Genomic DNA, 25,314 nt, shown 5'->3' on the forward strand with positions numbered 1-25,314 from the left:
TTATTATATTCACACAGGACTTGCTCTGGTCTGGCATATCTTTTCCTTCCTGATCCTAATGTAAAGTCACTATGTTGAATGAGGCATCAAATTAATTTTCATTGTACCAGATTGAGACTGCAAACAGAGGATTATGATTTTAGTGTGATTAACATCCTCAAGCCAGAAAACTCCCCAGGCAGTGATGCAGATAAAATGTACTAGCATGCATCACTACTTGCACACCAAGGTGAGGGAATTAAACAGGACGAATGTCTAGGCTGTGAGAGAGAAGACTCTTACTCAAACATAAATAACAGAACTAACAAGTCATGTAGATTAGTGTTTTCCAAATTATGGGATGCAGTAGTTGGGAGAGAAGGCACAGGCAGACCTCTCAGTTTGTTCTAAAGTCTCATTTTTTATTTAAAAAGAATAGAAGGAAGATGTATACATTAAAATGTGAAGATGCAAGGTGGGCAGCTCAGTTTTCAAAAGTCTGGAAAACACTGGTGTAGTCAGTGAAGTTGCCTACACTAACTTATGAAGCCATTGCAGTAACACCTATTGTGTGAAATGCTTATGCTGGTTGCTCTTACAACAGTTTAGCATCTTCATGCAACATAGCTGTTTTTGTTTGAATTCTTATTGTGCATTCACATGAAGTGCACTCTACAATCGTGTTGGCATCAATGCATTCTGGGATTCCTGAAGCACCTATTTCAGAATGCCTCCATGTGGTTGTTAGGTACAGGAGATTTTGATTAATTTCAAAATGCCAGGTACTACATTGTAGAATGGAATTGGGACAAGTGACTGAATTGATGTTGATGCAACTCTTGTGGCTTCCTGGCCATACCAGGGAAAAATCATTGGTGACCGCATGGGGTCAGCTAGATCCAAACTAAAGACTGTCCCAGATGTTTCAGACACTTTATGCAATTGGTACTTATAAAATGTGTTGACCATCTGTTGTGTGTAGATATAAGTGTTGCATAGGCATTGCAAGTTCAAGGTGTTCCAAGCAATGTGTTTTTATAACCGCTTTTTTGCCTATTGCCTCAGTCCATAGATGCTCTATATTGCCTCTTTAAGGCCCTACTTATTTTGGGGAGGAATGTTGTAAATTATGTAGCTCTTCAAAAAGAGGTATACTTTATAAAGAACAGTAGATTGTAAAAATACACTTTACCGAGTTTATCAGCTGAGAGTCAAAAATCAAAGGATCAGACCCAGACTCTGAGTTTCTTGCATGTTATGCCACACAGCTAGTTCCCTTTAGCTTTAAAGAGGGGGGGGGGAAACCTACTGCAAATTTAAGGAAGTTTAAATGTTAAATTTTTAAGGGAAAATTAAGTAAAAACCTCACGTCTCTTCAAATAGTTTGCAAAATCATTGCTACTTGAAAGTGTTTTTGGAATAGCATCTATCTTCACCCTCACCAATCCATCACCAAAGTATCTGAGCACCTTCCGAATTTAAAAAAATAAATAATAAAATAGAAATAATTCTTTTTGCCATTCCAACCTGTAGGAGAAATAACTTGATTGGTTTATAGGGTGCTTTGATTTGTTTGTGAATGGTTGTAGTGTGTCTGTATATGAAGTATCCATATTGGGTGCATGGTACATTGTGAAAGACTAGCCAAAAGAAATGAGTTTATGGGAGGGACTTGGAAGAAAGCAAGGTTGCTTAATTCACTGAGGGGGAGAAGGGTGTTCCAGGTATGGGGCATGGCATGAAAGGAGCCATGGAGTTCACTGGGAGGAGCCTGAAAACAATTTAGTAAGGCAGGTGGCATTAGCAGAACATGCAAACGGGTGTAGCAGGAGATAAGTCATACACATGGGAAGGTGCTGGGCAGAGCCTTGAAAGTGAGGTCAAGGAGTTTGAACATGTTGTAGAACTCGAAAGAAGTGGAGGTATATTGTGAGTCATTTTCTATCCTGAACTACTTACTGTACAGGAAGGTAATACTCATGGATATCTGCTATTGTAGCTTTTTGCAAACTGGTGCTGACTTAATATGATCAAACACAGGACAGGAAGAGGTGCTGAAATAAATGCCTTTTTTATAGCTGTGTGTGTGTTAATTGGCATATACACCTCTACCTCGATATAACGCTGTCCTCGGGAGCCAAAAAACCTGTGTTATATTAAACTTGCTTTGATTCACCGGAGTGCACAGCCCCCACCCCCAGCACTGCTTTACCGCGTTATATCCGAATTCATGTTATATCGGGTTGCGTTATATCGAGGTAGAGGTGTATATAGGGACTGAACTTGTAAATGACTGTGGTTTTAGTATCATGTAAACAGGACTCTCACACATTTTGAAGGCCATAGATTTCCTGCTTACACAGTGGGGTTGGTGGTCTCTAAAACAATCTTCAGGATAAAAAAGAGGATACTGCTAAAGGGACTGGATGAGTAGAGTAGCATGTTTGCTTGCATAGCAGCTAGTGATAAGCAGAACAGCATTCATGGTAACTAGATATGTAAGAGACTGATCATCAGTTTATCCAGTTTCTAAACAAACTCTACTTGAAGAGTAGTTTTGCCAGTTCTTTAGTTTATCAGACCACTGAAAAAACATAATTTGTCTCGACACAGTAGTTCTCTGGATTTGTTCTGTAGTCATTCTTAGAGGGTTAGCTTTGTTTAAGTGACATACAATCACAACTCAAAGTGGTGTGTGTTTTGGTAAGTTAGGCGGTAATGAGGCAATTTCCTGAATTGCATCCATAATAGAGCCTAACTGGCTGTGAAACTTGGAAGCTGTTAGTTATGACAGAGGCATATAAATCCTAAACTCATTCTTTATCATTCTTAAAAATGGGATTTATAATTTCTACTTGTCATGAGCTTCTCTTCCTCGACAGTCTTTTTCAGCAGAAATATAATGGATAGATTTAATGCAACTGTTTTAAGGTTGTAATAAATGCTGATTTAGGTAGTGTTTAAAAACACTTTCCAATGTGATGGCTGTTGTGTAGCTCTGTGTTCTTATTTGTAAAAGCATTAGGCAGTCATCTACATCAGCCAAAAATTACTCAGCATGCTCAAAAATCTTTAGAGAAGCTCAGTTTCTAGGCCTCAGATATGACCTAACTTAAAACTGTTATAATTTGGGGGTAGAGAGTATCTCTGGAGTACAGACATCTAATGTTAATTGTTTTTATGCTGTGTGAAAAGTTATTGTACTGGATACATTGACATCTCCCTTGGGATTCCTTGCTTCCTCTTCTGGCTCTGCAGCAGAGATGACTAAAGTTGTACATTGTAGCCAGCCTTGTGTTTAATATTAAAGTACAGCCTGTTTAGATATCATGATTAAAGTGGATACAGTCTGTTTGTTTATGTTAATTTGGTGCCGCCCTAGGAGTCATGACAAGTTGAGCGAAGTTGTAGCTCCCTTGCTTTACAGTAGCTTTTTACAAACATTGTTCCCAGAGAGCTTTACTGCTAATGACATCAATTGATGATGATGTTGTATCACAATGATTTTTTTTTTATGAGGGTCAGGGGGAGAACTGTTCTGTATGTTAAAAATGTGAAGTGCAAAAATAAAAATATATTGTCAGTTCTCTTAAAAGATACATAGAAAAATATAAATTTGACAAGTAGAAAAGGGCAAAATTGGTAGGTATGTAAAAAACCTTCTCTCTTAACTTTTTTCCATATTCAGAACACTAAATATTATCTAATATAGGAGCATAAAAGAATAGGGTGCAAAGAAAACAAGTATTGAACTATTACAATAATTTGTATTATGGTACCACCTAAAGGTTCTAAGTGAAGGTGGGGCCCTGTTGACCCAGGCACTGAAAAACTCCTAAAACAGAGGAACAGAGGTCCCCAAACTGTGGGGTGGGCCCACCTGGGGGTGTGTGCAGAGAAACATTTGTGGGGCTTGACCTTAAAAAGTTTGGGGACCACTGCCCTAACAAATGTAAGCTCTTCAGGGAGGAAACTGTCTGTCTAGGGCTATGTCTACACTACCACTTATGTCGGTATAACTTATGTCACTCAGGTCTGGTCTATACTACCCGCCTGAATCGGCGGGTAGAAATCGACCTCTCGGGGATCGATTTATCGCGTCCCATTGGGACGCGACAATCGATCCCCAAATCGGCGCTCTAACTCCACCAGCGGAGGTGGTAGTAAGCGCCGCCGACAAAAAGCGGCAGAAGTCGATTTTGCTGCCGTCCTCACAACGGGGTAAGTCGGCTGCAATATGTCGAATTCAGCTACGCTATTCACGTAGCTGAATTTGCGTATCTTAAATCGACTCCCCGCTGTAGTGTAGATGTACCCTCAGGGGTGTGAATAAGCCATGCCCCTGAGCAACATAATTTAACCAACCTAAGCGCCAGGGTGGATAGCGCTAAGTTAGTACAGTAGTGGAGCTTTTCCCGCAGACATTGGTGCCGGTTGGTGGAAGTGAATTAATTAAGTCGATGGGAGATCTCTCTCCTGTTGGTTTAGAGTGGCTATGCTAGAGAGCTCACAGCTGCATTGTTGCATCTGCACCACTGTAAGCTCTCTAGTACTGCCATAGCCTAAGTAGACAAAACAAAGTGTGGGTGAGGTATTGTTCTTTAAAATTTTCTGGCTTATTGCTCTTCTCCATAAAGAAGGCTAACTATAAAGAATAATGTAAAAATGTTTTTGTTAGGATACTGAAAGAAAATATGTGAAGTGTTTGGGTCAGGATCTTTACTTCTAGCACCGGTCAAGTACAAAGTAGGAAGACTCTTGTCATACTGAAGCCATAGGGGTTTTAACTGTCAAGTAGTTGTCGTGTGTTTTCATTTTAAACTTTCCTGGACACTGTTTCCTTCAGGTTATTGCAGGCATCTGATCAATTTGTGTAAGTTCAAACTAGATGTAGCCTATTTGTGCTTGTTAGGAACAGAAATGTTGCCTAGGTAGGATTAGCCTTGAAATTGTATTTCCTCCCTCCCCATCACACATCACTCTTGGACCACTGTAACTCCATTTATTTAACTGAAGTTACTCCTTATTTTCTGTTGTAAATAAGGAAAACCTAACCAAGAATTCCAATCTCTTGCTTCCTTGGTTGGCAGGGTTAGGGATGTTCTGGAAGCAGTATATTGTGTTCCGGTAAGTGAGAAGTATGGTAATAGTGATTGCAGTTGTGAAGGTGGAATAAATATGCAGAGGATTCCCTTTTTTCCAAGGCAAGAGAGATTGTTAAACTGTATTGTATGCTACCTGTTGCAATTGAAAGAGATGGAGCCTGCTAAAGAGGATGACCAATTCACATCGGTCTAGTTTGCATTGTGATGACTAAGATTTTATTTTGGAGCTATGAAGTATACACGTCATTAAAATGATACTGTTATGTGTAGACCCTGAATTCAGGTTTTGTGTGTAGTATTTAAAAAAAAAAAAAAAAAAACTTGCATGAAACTTGAACAGAAAATGAAAATAGCATTTGAAATATTCCCCTGCAGGGTTTGCTACTTCAATATTGATGCGTTGTAATTGTGAATGAGAACTTGAGATGAAACAGCAATCAAAACAAAATAAAACCATTACTAGTTTATTTTGATTGTCCAATTTAGTGAAGTGTAGGAAGTAATACACATAAATTATGAAGAACATAGTAGATTTCAAACACATTTTGATTAATCCAAAGCAATGTTAGTAATTCAACTACAGCAGTCTGAGGCTTCTGTGATCTCTGGGAGACTTTCCCAGCTTTATTTCCATATCAACGGGGGCAGCGGGAAGCCACGGCCAGCACATCCCTTGCCCACGCCGCTTCCTGCCGCCCCCATTGGCCCAGGACGGCGAACCGTGGCGAGTGGGGGCCGCGATCGGCCGAACCTGCTGTGTCAGCAGGTAAATAAACTGGCCCGGCCCGCTAGGGTGCTTACCCTGGCGAGCCGCGTGCCAAACATTGCCGACCCCTGGGCTACTGCTATTCTGCAAAGAAGGATTGAAAGTACTCCTTTCATATCTCAATAGTACAAAATAGAGAACATATGGAAGACGATCATTGCTAGCTGAAAAAAAATTAAGTGTTCGGCTTCATAGTTGCCCAGTTTTTCATAAGCTTCATTTCAGCACTCTGAGTGGAGAGTGCACATGAATTTTAATAGGGATATTTTTCTTAAGTGAAACTTAGCAAGTCACACTGGAAGTATTGTGACTTCATTTTAAAGAAGATAAATAAACTATGGTTTGGAGCAGGTTTATATTTAGTTTCTATTTCTGACTTGTATAAAGCTGTGGATTTAGTATACATATGTTTTCCTGCTGTGACTTCTCTTCTGTGGGATGTGGTGATGGACTTTCCATTACTGGCCTTGCTTCCCACTGTGAACTTGTAAACATGAGCTTTCCCTTCCTTTTCATGATTATCAAAGGAAATGATCTGTATAGATCAGGGGTCTCAAACTCAAATGACCACGAGGGCCACATGAGGGCTAGATCATTGGCCCGAGGGCCACATCACTGACACACACACCCCTTGCTGCCCCCGGCCCTGCCCCCACTCCACCCCTTCCATGAGGCCCCACCTCTTCCCACCCTTTCCCTGCCCCCATTCCAACCCCTTCCCCAAAGTCCCCACCCCCAACTCCGCCCCCTCCCTGCCCCCAGAGGGTGCATGAGGGGTGTGGCGGGGGCTCAGGGCAGGGAGTTGAGCAGCAGGGGATTAGGGTGCAGGCAGGGGGCTCAGGGTGCAGAAGGGGTGTGGGATGCAGCAGGGGGCTTAGGCCAGGGAGTTGGGGTGCAGGAGGGGTGTGGAATGTGGCAGGGGGCTCAGGGCAGGGGGTTGGGTGAGGGGTGCAGGCAGGGGGCTCAGGGGAGGGGGTTAGGGTGCAGGCAGGGGGCTCAGGGGAGGGAGTTGGGGTGCAGAAGGGGTGTGGGGTGCAGCAGGGGGCTTAGGGCAGTGGGTTGGGGTGCAGGCAGGGGGCTCAGGGCAGGGAGTTGGGGGACAGGGTGCAGGAGGCTTCGGGCTCTGGGGTGGCAGCGGTGCACGCCGGGGCCGAGGCAGGCTGCCAGCCCCGGCCCTGCTCTGCTCCGGGAAGTAGCTGGAACCATGTCCCTGTGGCCCCTGGGGGAGGGGGACGCAGGGCTCCGCATGCTGCTTGCCGCTCCTCCAGGTACCTCCCCGAAGCTCCCATTGGCCGCGGTTCCCCATTTCCGGCCAATGGGAGCTGCGGGGGGAGGGACATGCCTGGAAGCCAGGGCAAGACATGGACGGAGCCCTCTGCTCCCCACCCCCCCCCCCCCGCCCGGCCGAAGGGATGTGATGCCAGCCGGCGCGGGGCTTGAGGGGGGCAATCCCGCGGGTGTAGTTTGCTCACCCCTGGCCTGGGGGGGGGGCAGGTGCGGGCTGCAGGAAATAGCCCCGCGGGCCGCGTGTTTGAGACCCCGGTATAGATCTTAGGTAGAATCGAGAGGCAGGGTGGTTTGAATAAAAGTTCTGTGAAATGGACAAATGATGTCCCAATTCTCCTAGCTTCTCTTCCATTCTCTCCACACTTTCTCCATTATCTTACTATTAAGTGTAACTTCATCAATTTCACATCCTCTGCCTCTTCCTCTCTCTCCTTTTTGACAAACCAGAAGAAGCTAGATTTAGATAACGTCCAAAGGGGGAAGAAAGCAGAAGTGGAATTCAGTTGTTCACAGCTAAATATCCATCTTTTGTTAGTGCTTGGAATCTAAAATTCTCAGCTATGACTCTGGAATATTGTGTGGGGATATATCTAGGATGTAATAGAATAATGCTTTTCATCTATGTCAAAATCTCTTGTGATAACGTTCAGGGTTGATTGATTTAAATCAAAGCGACTTAAATTATCAGGCAGGAAACCTTGATTGTAAATAATCAGTTTTAATCATGTTTTGCATTTGTACCTTTTTTTCCCCTAAAGAGAAGTTGATTCTCATTAGTTGGTAACCGTTAAAACGTGTTGATTTACAACTAAGTATAGTCTTTACATACATTTGGTTTTACTTTTTGCTAACCAGGAGGATACATTAAATCTGTACACATTTTTAAGCAATTATATAGCTTAACAGACACTTACCCAGACTCTTGCGTTTTATTCGTTTTATTATGTTAGAAAATGGTGAATAATGCATTTTTTAATGTGTAGATTAACTTTTTATTCTTGATTCATGTAAAGCTCTATTTGGATGGAAACTGGAATTCATTTAAAATGCCCGAAACAGTTATGTTTTGATTAGTTAAATAAAACTACTTTAAATGTGCTGATACATAAGAAAAATGTATCAAAACATGTTTTCCATTTAAAATTGATTTTATTAAAGGTAGTAGCTTATGTAGTTAGTGAATTGAATTGATTTTGTCTGGTCACCATATTCTTCAAGACTTTTGAACTAGTATAGCTCATCCTTACGTTAGTATTTTATTCATAACTTGTAAGAGGGAAAACAAGCTTTCCTGCTTTTTCAATTCCCAACTTGTTTCTTAACTTTGAATGAACTAGTAATTGAACTGAACTAGTTGAATAAACTGTAATGAAGTTTCATAAGGGTTTTCTCATTGAGCTGTGAAATGTTCAGGGAAGCTTGCAGGACACTTCCTTGTAAATTACTTGTAAAATTTTTGCAAGGCCAAGCTGTTCAGCATTTGTGTTTGCCGCATCTTAATTCCCAAGTAAATTAAAATGTTCTATACAAATGTTTTGAGGGTATGCATCAGACTGCTTTCTTAAAATATCGTATACAGACCTTTTCTGCAAAACCCCTTTCCTGTTCTCCCTCCCACTGATCCTGATGCAAAGAATTCATCTTGCTATTTGCCACTTTCCTTGGAAACCAAACATAGGTATGGAAAGGTGGCTTTTTAAAATGTGGCACAGGGACATTTCACTGGGGGAAATGGGTTATTTCAGTCTCAATCGCTAGTTACTTTTAAAGTATTTTTTACATTTGGTAACTTTTATTTTTTTTAAATTGTAGCTCTGCCTTTGACAGAAAAACTGGGCTGCGAGTGGCTGTGAAGAAGCTGTCCAGACCATTTCAGTCCATCATCCACGCCAAAAGAACCTACAGAGAACTACGGCTACTTAAACATATGAAACATGAAAATGTAAGTTCTAGGAGATGCCCAGAGACATTCCATATGTGGGAAATTGAATGTTCATAGCTGTGAAAAGTTCGATCAAATTCAGACAACCCAGTGATAGGTAAAACTGAACCTCCAGCATGACTACATTAAAAGTCTTGTACTATAGGAATTTAGGTATCAATTAAAGTGTTTTTTAGTACTTTGAGAAGGTGACAGAAGTGAGTCAGAAGAATGAGTATTTTTTTTTTTTTAGCATAAAATTGGTTAAGGTTAGGGCTGTCAAGATTAAAAAAATTAATCGTGATTAATCGCGCTGTTAATAATAGAATACCATTTATTTAAATTTTTGGATGTTTTTACATTTTCAAATATATTTATTTCAATTACAACACAGAATACAAAGTGTAAAGTGCTCACTTTATATTTATTTTTATCACAAATATTTGCACTGTAAAAAACAAAAGAAATATTTTTCAGTTCACCTAATACAAGTACTGTAGTGAAATCTCTTTATTATGAAAGTTGGACTTACAAATGTAGAATTATGTACAAAAAATGACTGCATTCAAAAATAAAACAATGTAAAACTTTAGAGCCTACAAGTCCACTTAGTCCTACTTCTTTTTCAGCCAATCGCTAAGACAAACAAGTTTGTTTACATTTGCAGAAGATAATGCTGCCCGCTTCTTGTTTACAGTGTCACCTAAAAGTCAGAACAGGCATTTGCATGGCACTGTTATAGCCAGCGTCGCAAGATATTTACGTGCTACACGTATTAAAGATTCAGATGTCCCTTCATGCTTCAACCATCATTCTAGAGGATATGCATCCATGCTGATGATACTGGGGTTCTGCTCAATAACGATCCAAAGCAGTGTGAACCGACATGTTCATTTTCATCCTCTGAGTCAGATGCCACCAGCAGAAGGTTGATTTTCTTTTTTGGTGGTTCAGGTTCTGTAGTTTCCGCATTGGAGTATTGCTCTTTTAAGACTTCTGCAAGCATGCTCCACACCTCGTCCCTCTCAGATTTTGGAAGGCAATTCAGATTCTTAAACCTTGGGTCTAGTGCTGTAGCTATCTTTAGAAATCTCACATTGGTACCTTCTTTGCATTTGTCAGATCTGCAGTGAAAGTGTTCTTTAAACAAATAACATGTGCTCGGTCATCATCCGACATTGCTATAACATAAAATATATGGCAGAATGCAGGTAAAACAGAGCAGGAGACATACAATTCTCCCCCAAGAAGTTCAATCACAAATTTAATTAACGCATTATTTTTTTAATAAGCGTCATCAGCATGAAAGCATGTTCTCTGGAATGGTGGCTGAAGCATGAAGGGGCATAAGAATGTTTAGCATATCTGGCACATAAATACCTCGCAATGACTGCTACAAAAGTGCCATGCGAACACCTGGTCTCACTTTCAGGTGACATTGTAAATAAGAAGCTAGCAGCATTATCTCCCGTAAATGTAAACAAACTTGTTTGTCTTGACGATTAGCTGAACAAGAAGTAGGACTGAGTGGACTTGCAGGCTCTAAAGTTTTACAATGTTTTGTTTTTGAGTGCAGTTATTTAACAAAAAAATCCAACATTTGTAAATTGCACTTTCACAATAGCGATTGCACTACAGTACTTGTATGAGCTGAATTTAAAAATAGTTTATCATTTTTATAGTGCAAATATTTGTAATCAAAATAATAATATAAAGTGAGTACTGTACACTTTGTATTCTGTGTTATTGAAATAAATATATTTGAAAATGTAAAAAACATCCAAAAATATGTAATAAATTTTCAGTTGGTATTTTGTTGCTTAACAGTGTGATTAAAACTGTGATTAATCACTATATTAACTTTTTTAATCGCGATTATTTTTTTTTAGTTAATCATGTGAGTTTGCTGTGATTAATCAACACCCCTAGTTTAACGTCTGCTACAAGTTCTTTTTTTTTTTTTTTTGCTGATTTGCAGGATGTTGTGTAGGTGTTGGGAAGGAGGACTGAGGGAAAAGGCAATGGGGTGTAAATGCTTTTGAAAGTGACCGAACCTCCTTAGACTAACCTGATTGAAAACATAAGATGGAAGAAGTACCTGATTATTAAACACATGACTGTTGCATATTTGTTTTTGTAGTTGATTTTGGGTGTTAAGTTTTTTTTACTGGGCTTATAGAAGATCCTTAATAGTAATAAGTTGGTCTAGTTTCCTGTAACTCCATGAAAGTTTAACTCTTAAAAGGGTATTTTGAGAGAACTAACCTTCAGTGATGAAGCAAGGCTTGCAATGTAACTATTTCATAGTAAAGCTTCAATTTGATTCACAGTATGTTAAGGTAATATACACAGGTATTAAGATGAGCCTAATTGATTTAGTGCTCTGTCTGTTCCTCTTTGACATTTGTGCTTTTAACATGTTTAATGATATTCTGGGAGGTTTGGTTTCTTCCCTCCACTCTGAGGTCAGTCTTTGCATGTAAGGAAAGATAATGTCACTTGACTTTCCTCCTGCTGTGCCTATTCTAAACAGGGCTTCATTAGTGCTGCTGAACCCCCCTCCCCCCCCCCAGGTTCCAATCGCTCATCTTAGCATTAATTGCCACTGCCCTTGCAAAGATGGATGTGGGGAAAGTGTCTTGAGACACGATGACTTATCTTCCACGATGCTGGGACTCTCCAAGCATTAGGAGGAGGTTGTTGTCTCTTTTTTGAATTCCCACTGGGTGGGTTTTATTGCGAATTCTCTGCCTCTTCAGCAGTTTAATTCTTCATTGACATAGATTGTCCTTGGCCTGACTTTATTATTTGTATTACAGCAGGCCTCAATCAAGGATCACGGCCTCATTGTGCTAGGCGCTGTAGGAACCATACACTAACATTTTGTTCTTGTTCCAGGGAGCTCACATTCTAGGTTAGGGGAGGAAAGCCTAACCTTTGGACTGTAGCATGGGGGGAAACTTTGTCCCCCCCCTTTTCTTACCTGGTACCTGGGCCACAAGACTGAGAGGTGGAATACAAACACTATCTTTCATACCCACTGCACTTCGTTCCCTTGCCCACATCTTCGAATCCCTTCACTGGTTTTCCATTGCCTCTGTATCAAGTTCAGGCTTCTCATCCTCACGTTTAAGGCTCTGCACAACTCCGCCCCATCCAATTTCTTCTGTAATCTCTTCCTACTCTGAATTCTTCCTCACTTCCTCTGCTTTGGCCATATCTTCTGTGTTATTGCTTCCTCTATCCTTCTCCCACTTTCATCCCTATGCCTCTTGTCACGCTGTCCCTTCTGCGGAGAATTTCTGTCTGTGCCAGACATCTACCCTTCTTTCGGATCCCTTCTTAGAACACAGTATGAATCATCCTAATAGTGCTGCGTGTATCGATTATAAAAAGAAAAATATTTGCACCAATATGTGATAAATTGATCTGTCCTGGTCATTGGTGTTCTGCTTTTTTTTTTTGTTATGTATGTATGTAGAATTGTGATTGTAAGTGCCTTTTGACAGAGACATTGTCTTAGGCCAGGTCTACATTACACACTTACTTCGGTATAACTTCGTCACTCAGTGGTGTGAAAAAATCCACACCCCTGAGTGAGGTAGTTATACCAACCTTAACTCCCCTTGTAGACTGTGCTGTGTCGGCATGAGAACTTCTCCTGCCGACATAGCTACTGCCTCTTGCAGAGGTGGAGTTACTAAGCGGTAACATTTTACTATGCTCAATGCATTGAGTGATTAAGCAGTAAAATGTACATTATTTTTGGAGTTATTAAACTGATGGGAGAGCTCTCTGCTGTCACTTTAAAGAGTCTTAACCAGAAGCACTACAGAGACATAGCCATGCGAATGCATTTTTCAAAGGATATTAGGGTTGTAAGAAACCTCTGATATTACCTGATCCACCCTCCCAGAGGACCAACTTTCAGGCTTCTTGCACAACACAAGAAATTGGAGAGGGTAGAAATACTGCTATTTAGTTTCTTTAAAAAGCCTGAAAGTTGGTCCTCTTTGAGGGTGGATCAGGTAATATCAGAGGTTTCTTGCAACCCTAATATCCTTTGAGAAACTGGAGAGCATTTTTGTAATATAACTTCTGTGCACAGGATGCAGCAAGTGTTAGCAAGCAAGATAAGATTTTTCTGGGAAGGTTCAATGTAAACAATAATCCCAATCTGTGTTGAACTTCAAACGCTGCTTGTCTTAATACTTTCACTTGTGCAGTATCATGTATACCTTTGGGGGTTATTTTCTTTTCTCATCAATTTATGCCATGAACTCCTCCAAAAAGTAAGAGAATGAATACAATTCTGACTTGTTCAGAATACATCCTTGGCATCCTGGGAATGTGTGTGTGTGTGTGTGTGTGTGTGTGTAACTTCTATATTGCCCTAGGACAAGGTCTGGTTTTGAGTGAATAATTCTCTTTCACTGCAGTGTAAAGGCACCAGCACATCAGTGCCATATGCTATTTTGAGGCAGCAAAATCACATGGCTGAACGTTCTCCAGCTCTTTGTACAGCTGTCAAAATGTTAAGAGGGAGACTTCTAATTTATATTTTATATGAGCTTTAGGTTGACATTAAGAAAATTCCAGAAATTTTGGCAGTGAGCTGATCCTAACCTGCTTCCAGTGTCTTTATCTAGTGAGGAAATAACATCCAAAAACAACTTAATTCATGGATTTTCTTGGGCATTTTGACTGGAATTTCTCATGTTATTTTTCATTCCAGTGTGTGTAGTTGGCTACCAGCAATGTCAGTCAGCTGCCAGTATCGCCAATGGCTCTGACACTTCAGCAGTCCTTCTTGACAGTGTTAGTGTTGCTAACTTAAGTGGAACTTTTAAAACACCTGCATATTATGAAGAATATTCCCCAACAACACCCGCTTCATGCCATGGTGAAGGTAGAGCTCTAGTGTTGATGGCATTACCCTAATAGACACACCTACCAAGTTTCTCTTGAACCTTTTTGGGCTGCTTTTTTCTTCCCAAAATTGCTGTGGGCTGCTGTGGAAACCTTCCTTCAGGATAAACATTTTACTTAACTAGTTCTGGGCAGCAGTCGCACACTGGGCTGAGTTAGTAGGAGTAAGCAGTGGAAATTAGAGTAGAGATTTTATGGCTAATAATGTTTATCATCATGTACTGTTGCTTTTGCTCTTCCCAATTCTCTTGTTTCACTGCAGTCTTCATCTACTTTCTGAGTCTTTCTCATTCTAACCCCTGTGCCTGGAATAATCTTCCCGTTCTAATCTGGCAGGCACCTTCTTTCTCCTATAAATCTCTTAAAATACATTTCTTCAAGCAAATCCTCCTTCCTTATCAGTAATCACCATATCATTCTTCCTCTGAACTATTGTCCTGTGTTGTCTCAAGATTTTAAACTCTTTTGAGTAGGAAATAAATGCCTTATGTTGGTAAAGCACGTCAAATGTCTAATGCTATATAGATTTACTTGAATTCTCAGAAAATCCATTATGTACTCAGTAGTGCAATAATTTTGAGAATATGTTGCATGCCTCATACATAAAAGTGGTTGAAGTGTAAAACTGAACTCCGCTTTAACTGCTGAACCTGAAGTGGCATATCCATAATATTAAGTGTTCTAAAATGGAATTAGAAATCAATATTTTGGTAATTTTGTGTCTCATAGATTAATCTGTGAAATATTTTACAAAGTGAAATGCATTTGGGCACCATGATAGTACTTATATGCTCTGATTGGATTTTGGTTGTCTTTGAGGTTGTTTGTGAAAGGGTACATAATTGGAAGCAGGATTGTAGGATAATAATTGTATTTCTAAACAGCCAGTATGTGAGGGCACAGTCATTGACTTATACCCCTTATAAGAAAAGCTGCTTCCACTGAGCATCTCCTGCTATGAAATACCTCTGCTGCTACAAACAACAGGGTATATAATTGGGCATTAGAGCATCTTGGACTGTGCTTTGTTCTTTGACCAGTCTCTGTACAGACAGTCCACTGTCAGGCTGGGGCTCTGAATGTAGTGGTGATTAAATTTCCTCAGAATTGCGTTAATGATACACTGCAGAAGGAGCGTATTTAAGTGTTGTAGATAATGGGTGGGTGTAACTTCTCTGATGAAAGATAAGGGTAGACTGTAACTTGTCACATTAAAATGTGCAGATTCAAAGTGATATGGTCAAAAGGAAAGTTGGAATGGAAAAGGCAAGTTCTGTCATCTTGTGCTAAACTGGGGGCTGATGCAGTGATTTGGCAGACTAATTCATACCTAAGGTGGAAATACCCATTGAAGAAACCTTACAAGTGTGTGATGACTTTTGTAGTTCTTGCACTGTTCAGGGGATGAATTGGCTGTTCTCTTCCTGAAAATTAAATAACACAGTTAATGTGAACAGAGGATGGGAACAAGTCTATCTAATATGTTTATTGCAGAGTAGAAGTTGAGTAATCTTTGGGATTCAGCATAGCGCAGAGCTGAGGAAATTCAGATTGTGACTTGTTCCATTTATTCTCTAAATATGTCCTTTCCAAAAGCATAATCTTGGCTCCTCAAAACTTGTGCCCTTGAAACCATCTGCTTAAAGTTGACTTGGCCAAATTCTGCCTTTGTAAGTGGAAGAACTAAATTCTACCTTTAGTCACACATGTACAATTAAACTTCATTGGAGTTGCAGGGGTGTGAATGTAGACAGAACTCAGCAAATCTCTGTGGGAGAAGAGAGAAACTGAACTAAAATTGGAGAAATACCTAGTGGAACACCTTTCCTTTATCAGATATGCTTTTAAAAAATCTGCTTGTTGAGAGGGGAAATATAAACAAACTGGCAAAAATTAGAGCAACCTTAAAAACCCATCAAATTAATTTACCTTCTAGTGCAGCGGTTCTCAAACTGTGGGTCGGGACCTCAAAGTGGGTTGCGACCCCCTTTGAAAGGGGTCCCCAGGGCTGACTTAGACTTGCTGGGGCCTGGGGCCAAAGCCAAAGCCCAAGGGCTTCAGGACTCAGGTTGCAGGCCCCCTGCCTGGGGCTGAAGCCCTTGAGCTTCAGCTTTGGACTCCCTCCCCGGAGCGGTGGGGCTTGGGCTTTGGTCCCCTACCCGGGGCAGTGGGGCTTGGTCGGGCTCAGGGTTTGGTCCCCCTCTTGGGGTGACGAAGTAATTTTTGGTTTCAGAAGGGGGTCATGGCGCAATGAAGTTTGAGAACCCCTGCTCTTGTGTATCTGAGAGCTGTTAGTCTTATGACCCTGTAAATAGATATTTTTTCCAGGAAGTAATGCAAGTGTACTTCTTCGCTCTGCATTTAGGGGAATGAGGATTTTTGATTCAAAGGTGAGGATGGAGGTTGCATAGGTAGGAAAGGTACAAGTGAGGGTATGAATCTGAGCTGTTCTTGCAAACTGGCTCCACTGTGAACATACTAGAAAGTAAGTTCTTTTCAAGCCAAGTTAGACCTCGCAAAAGGAAATTAAAACAAATAGTAAAAAGTTCTTTAGCTATATAAATTAAAAGAAAACAAGGAAAGAGGAAGTGGGGCTACTTTGCAGTGAAGATGGGGTCGAGATAAGATAATTTAGGTATGTCTCAAAACCTAAATGAATACTTTGCCTCAGTTTTCAACAGGGTGGATAAAAATCAATGATTTAAAAAAATCAGATTTTTTTGTTAAAATGCTTTTTGAGGGAAAAAATCTATCTAAAGATAGTTTTAATTAAGATATCTCATCATGGAATAGGGATTATAAATCCTAATTCTATAGTATGAGACAATATATTCATGTAATGTTTAAGAAAAGTTTTGTAAATGAGTTCCAATAGTTCATGGATTAGGGACCCAATTTTATGGGGCTCAAGGGGCTTCTGTATAGATTATTTAGGTTAATCTTTCTATCTACCCAATGGGATTCAATGCTCAGTCTAGAAGATACCATCAGCAATGCTTAGTTTTGCAGTTCTCAAACGGTGGATTTGTGTCTCCAGAGATAACATGCTTGTTAACAGCAAAATGTTTTTAAATAAATAAAATATAGAGGTGAGAAATAACAGACCTCAGCCCTATTGTCCCTCTGCAAATTTATGTACCTTACCTCTCTCTAAAAGTGCAAAGTTTCAAAAAGTTCAATGAATAGAAGATTGTTGGGGGCGGAATATATCTTGACAAGGAGAAGTCTGGAGATAAATGTGAGAAGGGAGGGACAGGCAGTAGAAACAAAAGTGAAACTGTTTGAGCAGCAAGTCTTGAGGTCTTTCTGAGTGTAGCCTTAATTGAGTTGAGATCTACCATACCATTCTCTCACTAGATGGGAAAACCTATAATGGCAGCAGGTCCTAAAAGAGACCCAGTTTGGGAATAAGAACCATTCAAAAAATATATGTTTGCTGATGATGTTTTAAAGAAAGTCACACCAGTGAACTGGTGGAAATCACTTAAGCACTCGGATTCAGAGACTGTTGAAGTGATAATCTCACTTTTAACAGCAGTAGCTTCTTCTGCAGTGTAGAAAGAATATTTTCTTCCTTTGGACTAATTCATTCCAAATTGAGAAATTGTTTGGGACCTGAAAAAGCAGGAAAGCTTGTTTTTCTTTTCCAGATTATGAACAAACTGAAGGTGAAGACGACTGAGTTAGCTGCAGAAGCCAATATTCTAAGTTTCTCATGTTGACCTGGCTGACATAGTCAATTTAATTTTTTTTTTTTAAATTTCATTTAACTATTTTAGTTAAAAACAATTTTAACAAAAACAAACCTGGTTTTAAAAAAATTGACTTTTTAACTACATTCAAAAATTCTTATGCTTGTTTTGTTAAAATATTATATGTTTGCTGTTGAAGAAAAAAAATCCAAAATACATAACGTTGTTTTAGTTAAATAAAACAATTTAAATGTCTGTCTTGTGATGTTCTCCTCCTAATACAGCATGGCAACAAAATCCTCCAGATATTAATGATTAACCTGTTGAATTGGAGATAGTTCACCTCCGAATGACTTCATAAATATCTTCTTCAATTACCTTTGGTAAATGAAATAACCAAACAATCATACATTTTCTGATATAGTGGTAAAACTAATCTGAAAAGTTTTCAAAATAAATCACTTAAAAAATGTATCGTGTGTACCTTCTAAAAATGAAACCTATATCTATCTCTGAGTTGTGAAGAATATGTATTAAAGTTATAACAACAAGCAAGAATGCACTTTTATGTAGAAATCCATGATTAAATAGTCTTCCTGACTAGTGATTTAAATAATGATTTTCAATAAGGATGATGATATAGAACATGGAGACAAAGGCAGGAAGGCAAATGGGAATGGGTGTATGATAATTAGAAATTACCACATCTCAGGTGGAAGCAAAACTCAGAGCTTAATATATTCAAGTCAGGGGAACCTGAGAATCTCCATCCCAGAATACAGAAAGAATAGGTACAATTACAAGTATTTTTAATAAATCTATCAAATTGGGTTTGGTACTATATGACTGAGGAATAGCAAATGCACAGTATTTCTATTTAAGAAAGTGGGTGGGAGGGAGTGAACCAAGCAACTACAGATCTTTTAGTCTGACCTCAATAATATGAAAGACTTTTTTGAACAAATTTTGAAGAAAAGAATATAGTGCCAGACTAAATTGACATCTTTCTTTGATGAGAACTGATTCTCTAAACAAGGGAAATGCGGTAAATCTAATCCAGAGGTGGGCAAACTATGGCCTGGGGGCCACATCTGGCCCTTCAGACATTTTAATCTGGCCTGTGAGCTCCTGCAAGGGAGCGAGGTCCGGGGCTTGTCCCGCTCTGGCACTCCAGCCAGGGAGTGGGGTTGGGCATGCCCTGCTCTGCGCGTGCCATGGCTCTGTGCGGCTCCTGGAAGCAGCTGCATGTCTTTCCTCCAGCTCCTACATGTAGTGGCAGCCAGGGGGCTCTGCATGCTGCCCCTGCCCCAAGTGCTGCGCCGCAGCTCCCATTGGCTGGGAAACAAGGCCAATGGGAGCTGCAGGGACGGGGCAGCACACAGAGCCACCTGGCCGCGCCTCCACATAGGAGCCGGACGGGGGACATGCTACTGCTTCCAGGAGCTGCTTGAGATAAGTGCCCCAATCCCCTGCCTCAGCCCTGATCCCCCTCCCACCCTTCGAACCCCTCGGGCCCAGCCGGGGACCCTCCTGCACCCCTAACCCCTCATACCCAGTCCCACCCCAGAGCCCGCACCCTCAGCCCCACCCCTGCACACCACCCGCCTTCCCCAGCCTGAAGCCCCCTTCTCACACCCTGAATTCCTAGTTTCTGACCCCACCCCAGAGCCCGCACCCACAGCCGGAGCGCTCACCCCCTTCCAAACTCCAATTTCTTGTTTCAGAGTAACAGCCGTGTTAGTCTGTATCCGCAAAAAGAAGAACAGGAGTACTTGTGGCACCTTAGAGACTAACAAATTTATTAGAGCATAAGCTTTCGTGGACTATGCATCCGAAGAAGTGGGCTGTAGTCCACGAAAGCTTATGCTCTAATAAATTTGTTAGTCTCTAAGGTGCCACAAGTACTCCTGTTCTTCTTTTTCCAATTTCTTGAGCATTCATGGCCTGCCATACAATTTCCATACTCAGATGTGGCCCTCGGGTTAAAAAGTTTGCCCACCCCGATCTAATCTATCTGGACTCCAGTAAAGCGTTTGATACAGTGCCACATGGGAAATTAGCATCCATCAGCAAGGGCTGCCTGATTCCCTCATGTGATTACCCTTCCCAAGCAATTGAATGGCTAAGACATTTAGATTTACACACTTGACTTGAACATCTACGTAAATGCAATCACAATAAACAAAAAGCATCTAGTTAAACTGGAGAATATGGGAATTAGTACAAGGATTGTAAGGTGAGTAAGGAACTGGCTCAAAGGGAGACAACAACAGGTTGTGCTGAAAGGGGAGTTGTTGGACTGGAGGGAGGTTATTAATGGAGTTCCTCAGGGACTGGTCTTGTTTAATATTTTTATTACTGATCTTGGCTCAGAAAGTAGGAGTGTGCTAATGAAATTTGCTGATGACCTAAAGTTAGGAGGCATTGTCAACACAGAGGAGGACTGGAATACGACAAGAACTGGATGACCTTGAGGGTATGGAGTAATAAAAATGGGAAGAAAGTGAATAGTACAAAGTGCAAATTCATGCTCTTACAGACTAAGAAGAAGATTTCCATTATAAGCAGGGGGCACGTTGTTGGAAATGCCAGAGGAGGCTAAAGACCTGAGTCACAGAATGAATGAGCCACCAGTGTAGTGCAGCCCTGAAAAAGCAAATGAGATTCTGGGCTGCATTGGGAGAGGTATATCCAATAAAGGTAGGGAAGTATTAATACCATTGTAGAAAGCACTGGTAAGACCACCTCTATAATACTGGGTACAATTCTGGTCATCATAGTACCAAACCTAATTTGATAGATTTATTAAAAATATTGGAATAGGTGCAGAGAATGGCTACTGGGACGATCGGAGGAATAGAGAAGAGACTAAAACAGCTTGGTTGTATAGACTTCTGGGGTGTGCGCAAGAGGATCCTTGGGGGTTCGCGGCAGGAGGAGCGGTTTTTTGTTTTGTTTTGTTTTTGCTTCATCAGGTGGGAATCCGAGCGTTTTGTGTTTGGGTTTTTTTTGCTTCGGTGCGGCAGGGGTGCATGCTCAAAAATTTTTTTACTGATAGGGGTGCGTGATCAAAAAAGTTTGGAGACCACTGGTTTAGACTAGGAAAATGAAGGGTCCCAGGGGATCTGCTTGCACTCAATAAATACGCCAGGGAGGGAAAAGAGCTATTTAAGAAAAAGGACAATGTTGCCACAAAAACAAATGGGTATAAACTGACTATGAGTAAATCTAGGCTGGAAATTAGAAGAAGGTTTCTACCCATTGCAGAAGTGAGGTTCTGGAATAACCTCCCAAAAGGAGGAATGGGGGCAAGAAACTTGATTCGTTTCAAGATGGAGCTTGATAAATTTATGAAAGGGATTATATGATGTGGTTGCCTGTGATAGCTGGGGACTAGAATCAATGTCCTGGAAGATTTCTTCCATTTGCATCTTAGGTTTGTTTTTGATTACAGAGCCCAGAATTTTGCTAGGCACCTTAATAATGCAAATAAAAAGGCATGGAATCTCTACTGCGAAGCGTACAGTCTAATCATATGTATGGCCAGGACTCTAACTTCCTATCTTGATGTGTATCTTTTTCTCATCCACCTTGTTTCACAGCCAAACTTTTTTGCTGGTCACTCAAGTAGTGTGTAGCTGTAGGGTTTCCTAAAACCTATTCTGTTCTATACTGGATCTCACCACAAAACCTTTGGGATATTTTGTTTTGTAACCTATCAAACTAGGGTTTACACCTGTATCCTTCTGTGTTGATCAGTTGCACGGGTTTGTATTGCCTCTCAGGTCAGGATCTTCACTGGGAAAAGAGGTATTTAGACCTGTTAATTAAAACTTTGTGTTCACTCATTTTGATTTCCTTCTCTATTGACATCTAGAAAATGGGGAGTCATCATGTGAAGGGTAAAGAACTTCTGTATTAAAATTCTTGTGTACTCCATAGATCAGAATGAAGACTGGAATTGAAGAATATTTGAAAAATTCTCTGTGACTTGAATTATTTTATTTAACAAAAAAACTAACCAGACCCTGTTATACACATTTTCAAAATAGATAAAAATCCAAAAAAAAAAGAGACCATCTTTATTTGTTATTTTCTATCTGAATGTAATCAGGCATTATAATAAAACATCATAGAGTTATAAAGCCAAGCATTAACAAATAGTTAACAAAGGATAATGAAAACACAGACAGGTATAGACTCTTGCTATATTTGATGTACAGTTTTTCAACAATACCTTCTTGGTCTCTGGCATCTTAAAGGTGTTTTGGATCAATATAGTATTAGAATTATTTCCACCAATAACTTAATTTAGAAGGAAAGAATTACTACTTCTCAATCCAATTAATTCTGATTTTAAAACCTCAATTGTATGCTTTCTCTACTGTGCTGTCTTTAAAAGCATTTTGTTTTGTAATTAGACTTTCAGTTATCCACTGCTTTCTTTTCCTCCTCCCTAATAGATTATCCAGTATTTCATGTAGCATTTTTAAACTTGCATAACACTTTCAAAAGATGAGTCTGGGAGCTTAAATTCATAACTTTGCCAGACACTAAAAATCATGGACTATATAGAGACACTGGATTTATGGCTTATTACAAAAATCTGTAATCCACTAACAACCCTCCTTCCCACCAGCTGCTTTCCCTTTCTCCTTTCCTCCCTGTGACTGGGGGTGGGGTGGGGTTTAATTGCCAACTTCACCTTGAATGGACCCTTGCAGTATGCATTGGCTACTTATGCTAAACAATCTGTTCCACCTTGTATTTAGCAGTGAGTACCTTTCCTAGACCTGAAGAAGAGCTCTGTGTAAGCTTGAAAACTTGTCTCTCTCGCCAACAGAAGTTGGTCCAATAAAAGATATTACCTCACCCACCTTGTCTCCTAATATCCTGGGACCAATGTGGCTACAACAACGCTGAATATAGCATTTGTGTCAAGTGATAATATCAAGTTGCTTTACTTGATTTTTCACCTTTCCCTATTTGATTTTTTTGGATGGTTGGGGTAAAAATGGCAACCATATGGATTGAAACTGGATTTTTTTTCCCCGCAAGAACATAAGCTGTATTCAGGATCATGAAAACTAATTTCTTCCCTCCTCCCCTGGCCTCTTGATGTGTTTGGAAGAAAAAAGTGAGATGGAGTGAATCTTTTCTACTCCAGTACAGGAACTAACCACTTATGAAGTAGATCAGATTATATTACAAAATATATTTCAGTTTTCTCATTTTTTGCCTTTTTTTCTTTATAGGTGATTGGTCTGTTGGATGTGTTCACACCTGCTAAGTCACTGGAAGAATTCAATGATGTGTAGGTAACATCTTTGAAAACTGCAGCCCAAGCATATATGATTATAGAAACGTAGGGCTTGAATGAACCTTGAGAAGTCTAATCCAGCCCCTCAACTGTGACTAAACCATCACTGACAGGTGTTTGTCCAACCTGTTTTTAAAAACCTCCAATGATGGGGATTCCACAGCAAGCTTTTCCTAATATCTAACCTAAATCTCCCTTGCTTCAAATTAAGCCCATTACTACTTGTCGTACCTTGAGTGGACATAAAGAACAATTGATCACTGTTCTCTTTATAACAGCCCTTAACATATTTGAAGACTGTTACATCTTCCCCTGCTTCTCTTCTCTCTCTCTCTCCTGCTTTCCCCTCCTTCCCCGCCATAAGCAAACAAACTACTATAGTAGTGCTAGCTACCCTTGGTACATGGTTGAAATTTGGAAGGATTATGAGGATTATAGTTAAATTTTGTTTTAGAATTACAGGTCTTTTCTAGCGCTAATTTCTTATTAATCATCTCATCCTTCCTCCTGCCAGTGTAGGATTGTTCCCTATAGTGCTTTTGCTAGTACCTTGTCTAGTCTAGTTTCAAACCTCTGAACTGATGGGACTTCTGCTACATCGCATGTGAGATTATTTCAAGGCCTAATCATTCTCCTTGTCCAGAAACTCTCACTTCTAATGATATCTCCTTGTTGTGCCATAAACAACCCCTTCCCTGTTTTATATTTATACCCTTCAAGTACTAGTAGATATCCTTTGTGTTTCTCCCATCACTGTTTACTCTTTGCTGAGCCAACCTATACATATTTAGGCTGGGATTTTCAAAGGCACCCAGTTTCCTTTAGCGCCTTTTGAAAATCCCCATTTTAGCTCCATTAGTCTTGTCGAAAGATGTAAAATAATCACTCTTTTTAAATGACAAAAAAGTAGGAAAGGGGTAGTGCATTCATGAGTTCTTTGAAGCCATAGTATATATAGTGGGGTGTCCTGGTCATCTCCCTTTGTGCTACTCAGGCAATGCATTCGGTACCTGCCTTGGTGGGTAGGAGTGCTTTGAAAGAGATTGACTGGATTGGGAAATTAACATTTACCTTATCTGGAATAAGGCCACCTGTGCCAAGCTATTCATAAATTTTTAAAAGATATAATCCAGTAGATATTTGTGTCTCATGTTGGACTAAAGATGAAACCAATTAACTTTGAGAAACAGTGAAATTGACCTGGAAAGAGAGTATGAAAGCAGTCTTTTTTGGTTACTTTAGTGACTCCAAAACTGCTATAGTTTATCACCAAATTCCAGCCCCTTATGGAACAGGTTTATGTTTCTGGAATCGTGATATGCCTGGGAATGGCTTGTAGCAGGATACAGCTGTGAGCTGCTGCAAGCAGTTGACAAGGCATTGTCATGAGCTGTATAAATACAGTCTTTGATCCTGACAGATGAAGGGTGAGACAGAGGGGAAGTGGATAAATGGATATCTAGATCCGTAAGTTGTTCTTGGATCCCACACAAATGTGATTCTGCAGCACAAAGGACAAGAGAGCACATGTTCTGTTAATGCAAACTTAGGATATTACTCTGTTAACTGTGGTATGCCTAACGTAGAGTGCTCTTACAAGTCTGCTTTCAGCTAGTCCACTGGCATATGAAGGATGGTGGTCTCTGGGGACTGTGACCTCTTCGCTGGCTTGCAGATAGTAGCATTTGACAAATGGGGTATTTGTATTTTCTTCAAAGGCATATCTTAAAGCAGATCTCTACTGTTGAGTCTGTGCTCCATTAACATGTCTTGCAGGATTCTCCTAGGTAAAATCCATTACCAGACAATACTTGGTTGGCTCATTCCTGCTCCTGCTAAACAGGCCAGGATCTCTTGTTTCCAGCCATGAGTCCCTTGCATTACTATGCACTAGCTAAATGGAGCCACAATAGCTATTTTGTCTTTCAGTTACTACTTGTTTATATCTCTCTTTTGGCTCAATAAAACTAAGCCTAGTGCCTTCAGCTTTCTTTAAATAAAATAGAATTCAATCGTTGTGCCTCTTTCTCAGTCATCTGGTCTTACCACTTTAGGTCACCTGCCTCCATTTTGTTTTTCTTTGCCCCTCCCTCCACATCAAAAAAGAAGCAGCCCTTTGGCTCGCACAGTGGTCAATACACGGATTCAATGGCCAACAATATGGTTGCCATTTTCAGTGTTTAGAGAAGAACCACAGCTGTCCTATCTGAATTCAGGTTTGTCTGCAAATAGTCAAGACTTGGGGTGAGCATTTAACACTTTCCTGGGCACCTGAGGCCAAGAACCAGGCTAAATCAGCTAGAAAGTTGAGAGGT

The 25,314-nt window shown here is 40.3% G+C and overlaps 1 protein-coding gene across 2 annotated transcripts in view; it reads left to right on the forward strand.

Annotated features, from left to right (window-relative positions):
* The window catches only part of MAPK14 (mitogen-activated protein kinase 14), a 52,011-nt gene that overhangs the window by 2,837 nt on the left and 23,860 nt on the right, over positions 1-25,314 (forward strand). For both annotated transcript variants that reach the window (XM_054024936.1, XM_054024935.1), the window contains exons 2-3: positions 8,950-9,079; positions 22,935-22,993. In XM_054024936.1, coding sequence (XP_053880911.1) covers positions 8,950-9,079; positions 22,935-22,993 — 189 coding nt within the window. The remainder of the gene's footprint in view (positions 1-8,949; positions 9,080-22,934; positions 22,994-25,314) is intronic.

This window comes from Malaclemys terrapin, chromosome 4 (genome assembly GCF_027887155.1).
Source record: "Malaclemys terrapin pileata isolate rMalTer1 chromosome 4, rMalTer1.hap1, whole genome shotgun sequence".
Taxonomy (NCBI): Eukaryota; Metazoa; Chordata; order Testudines; family Emydidae; genus Malaclemys; species Malaclemys terrapin.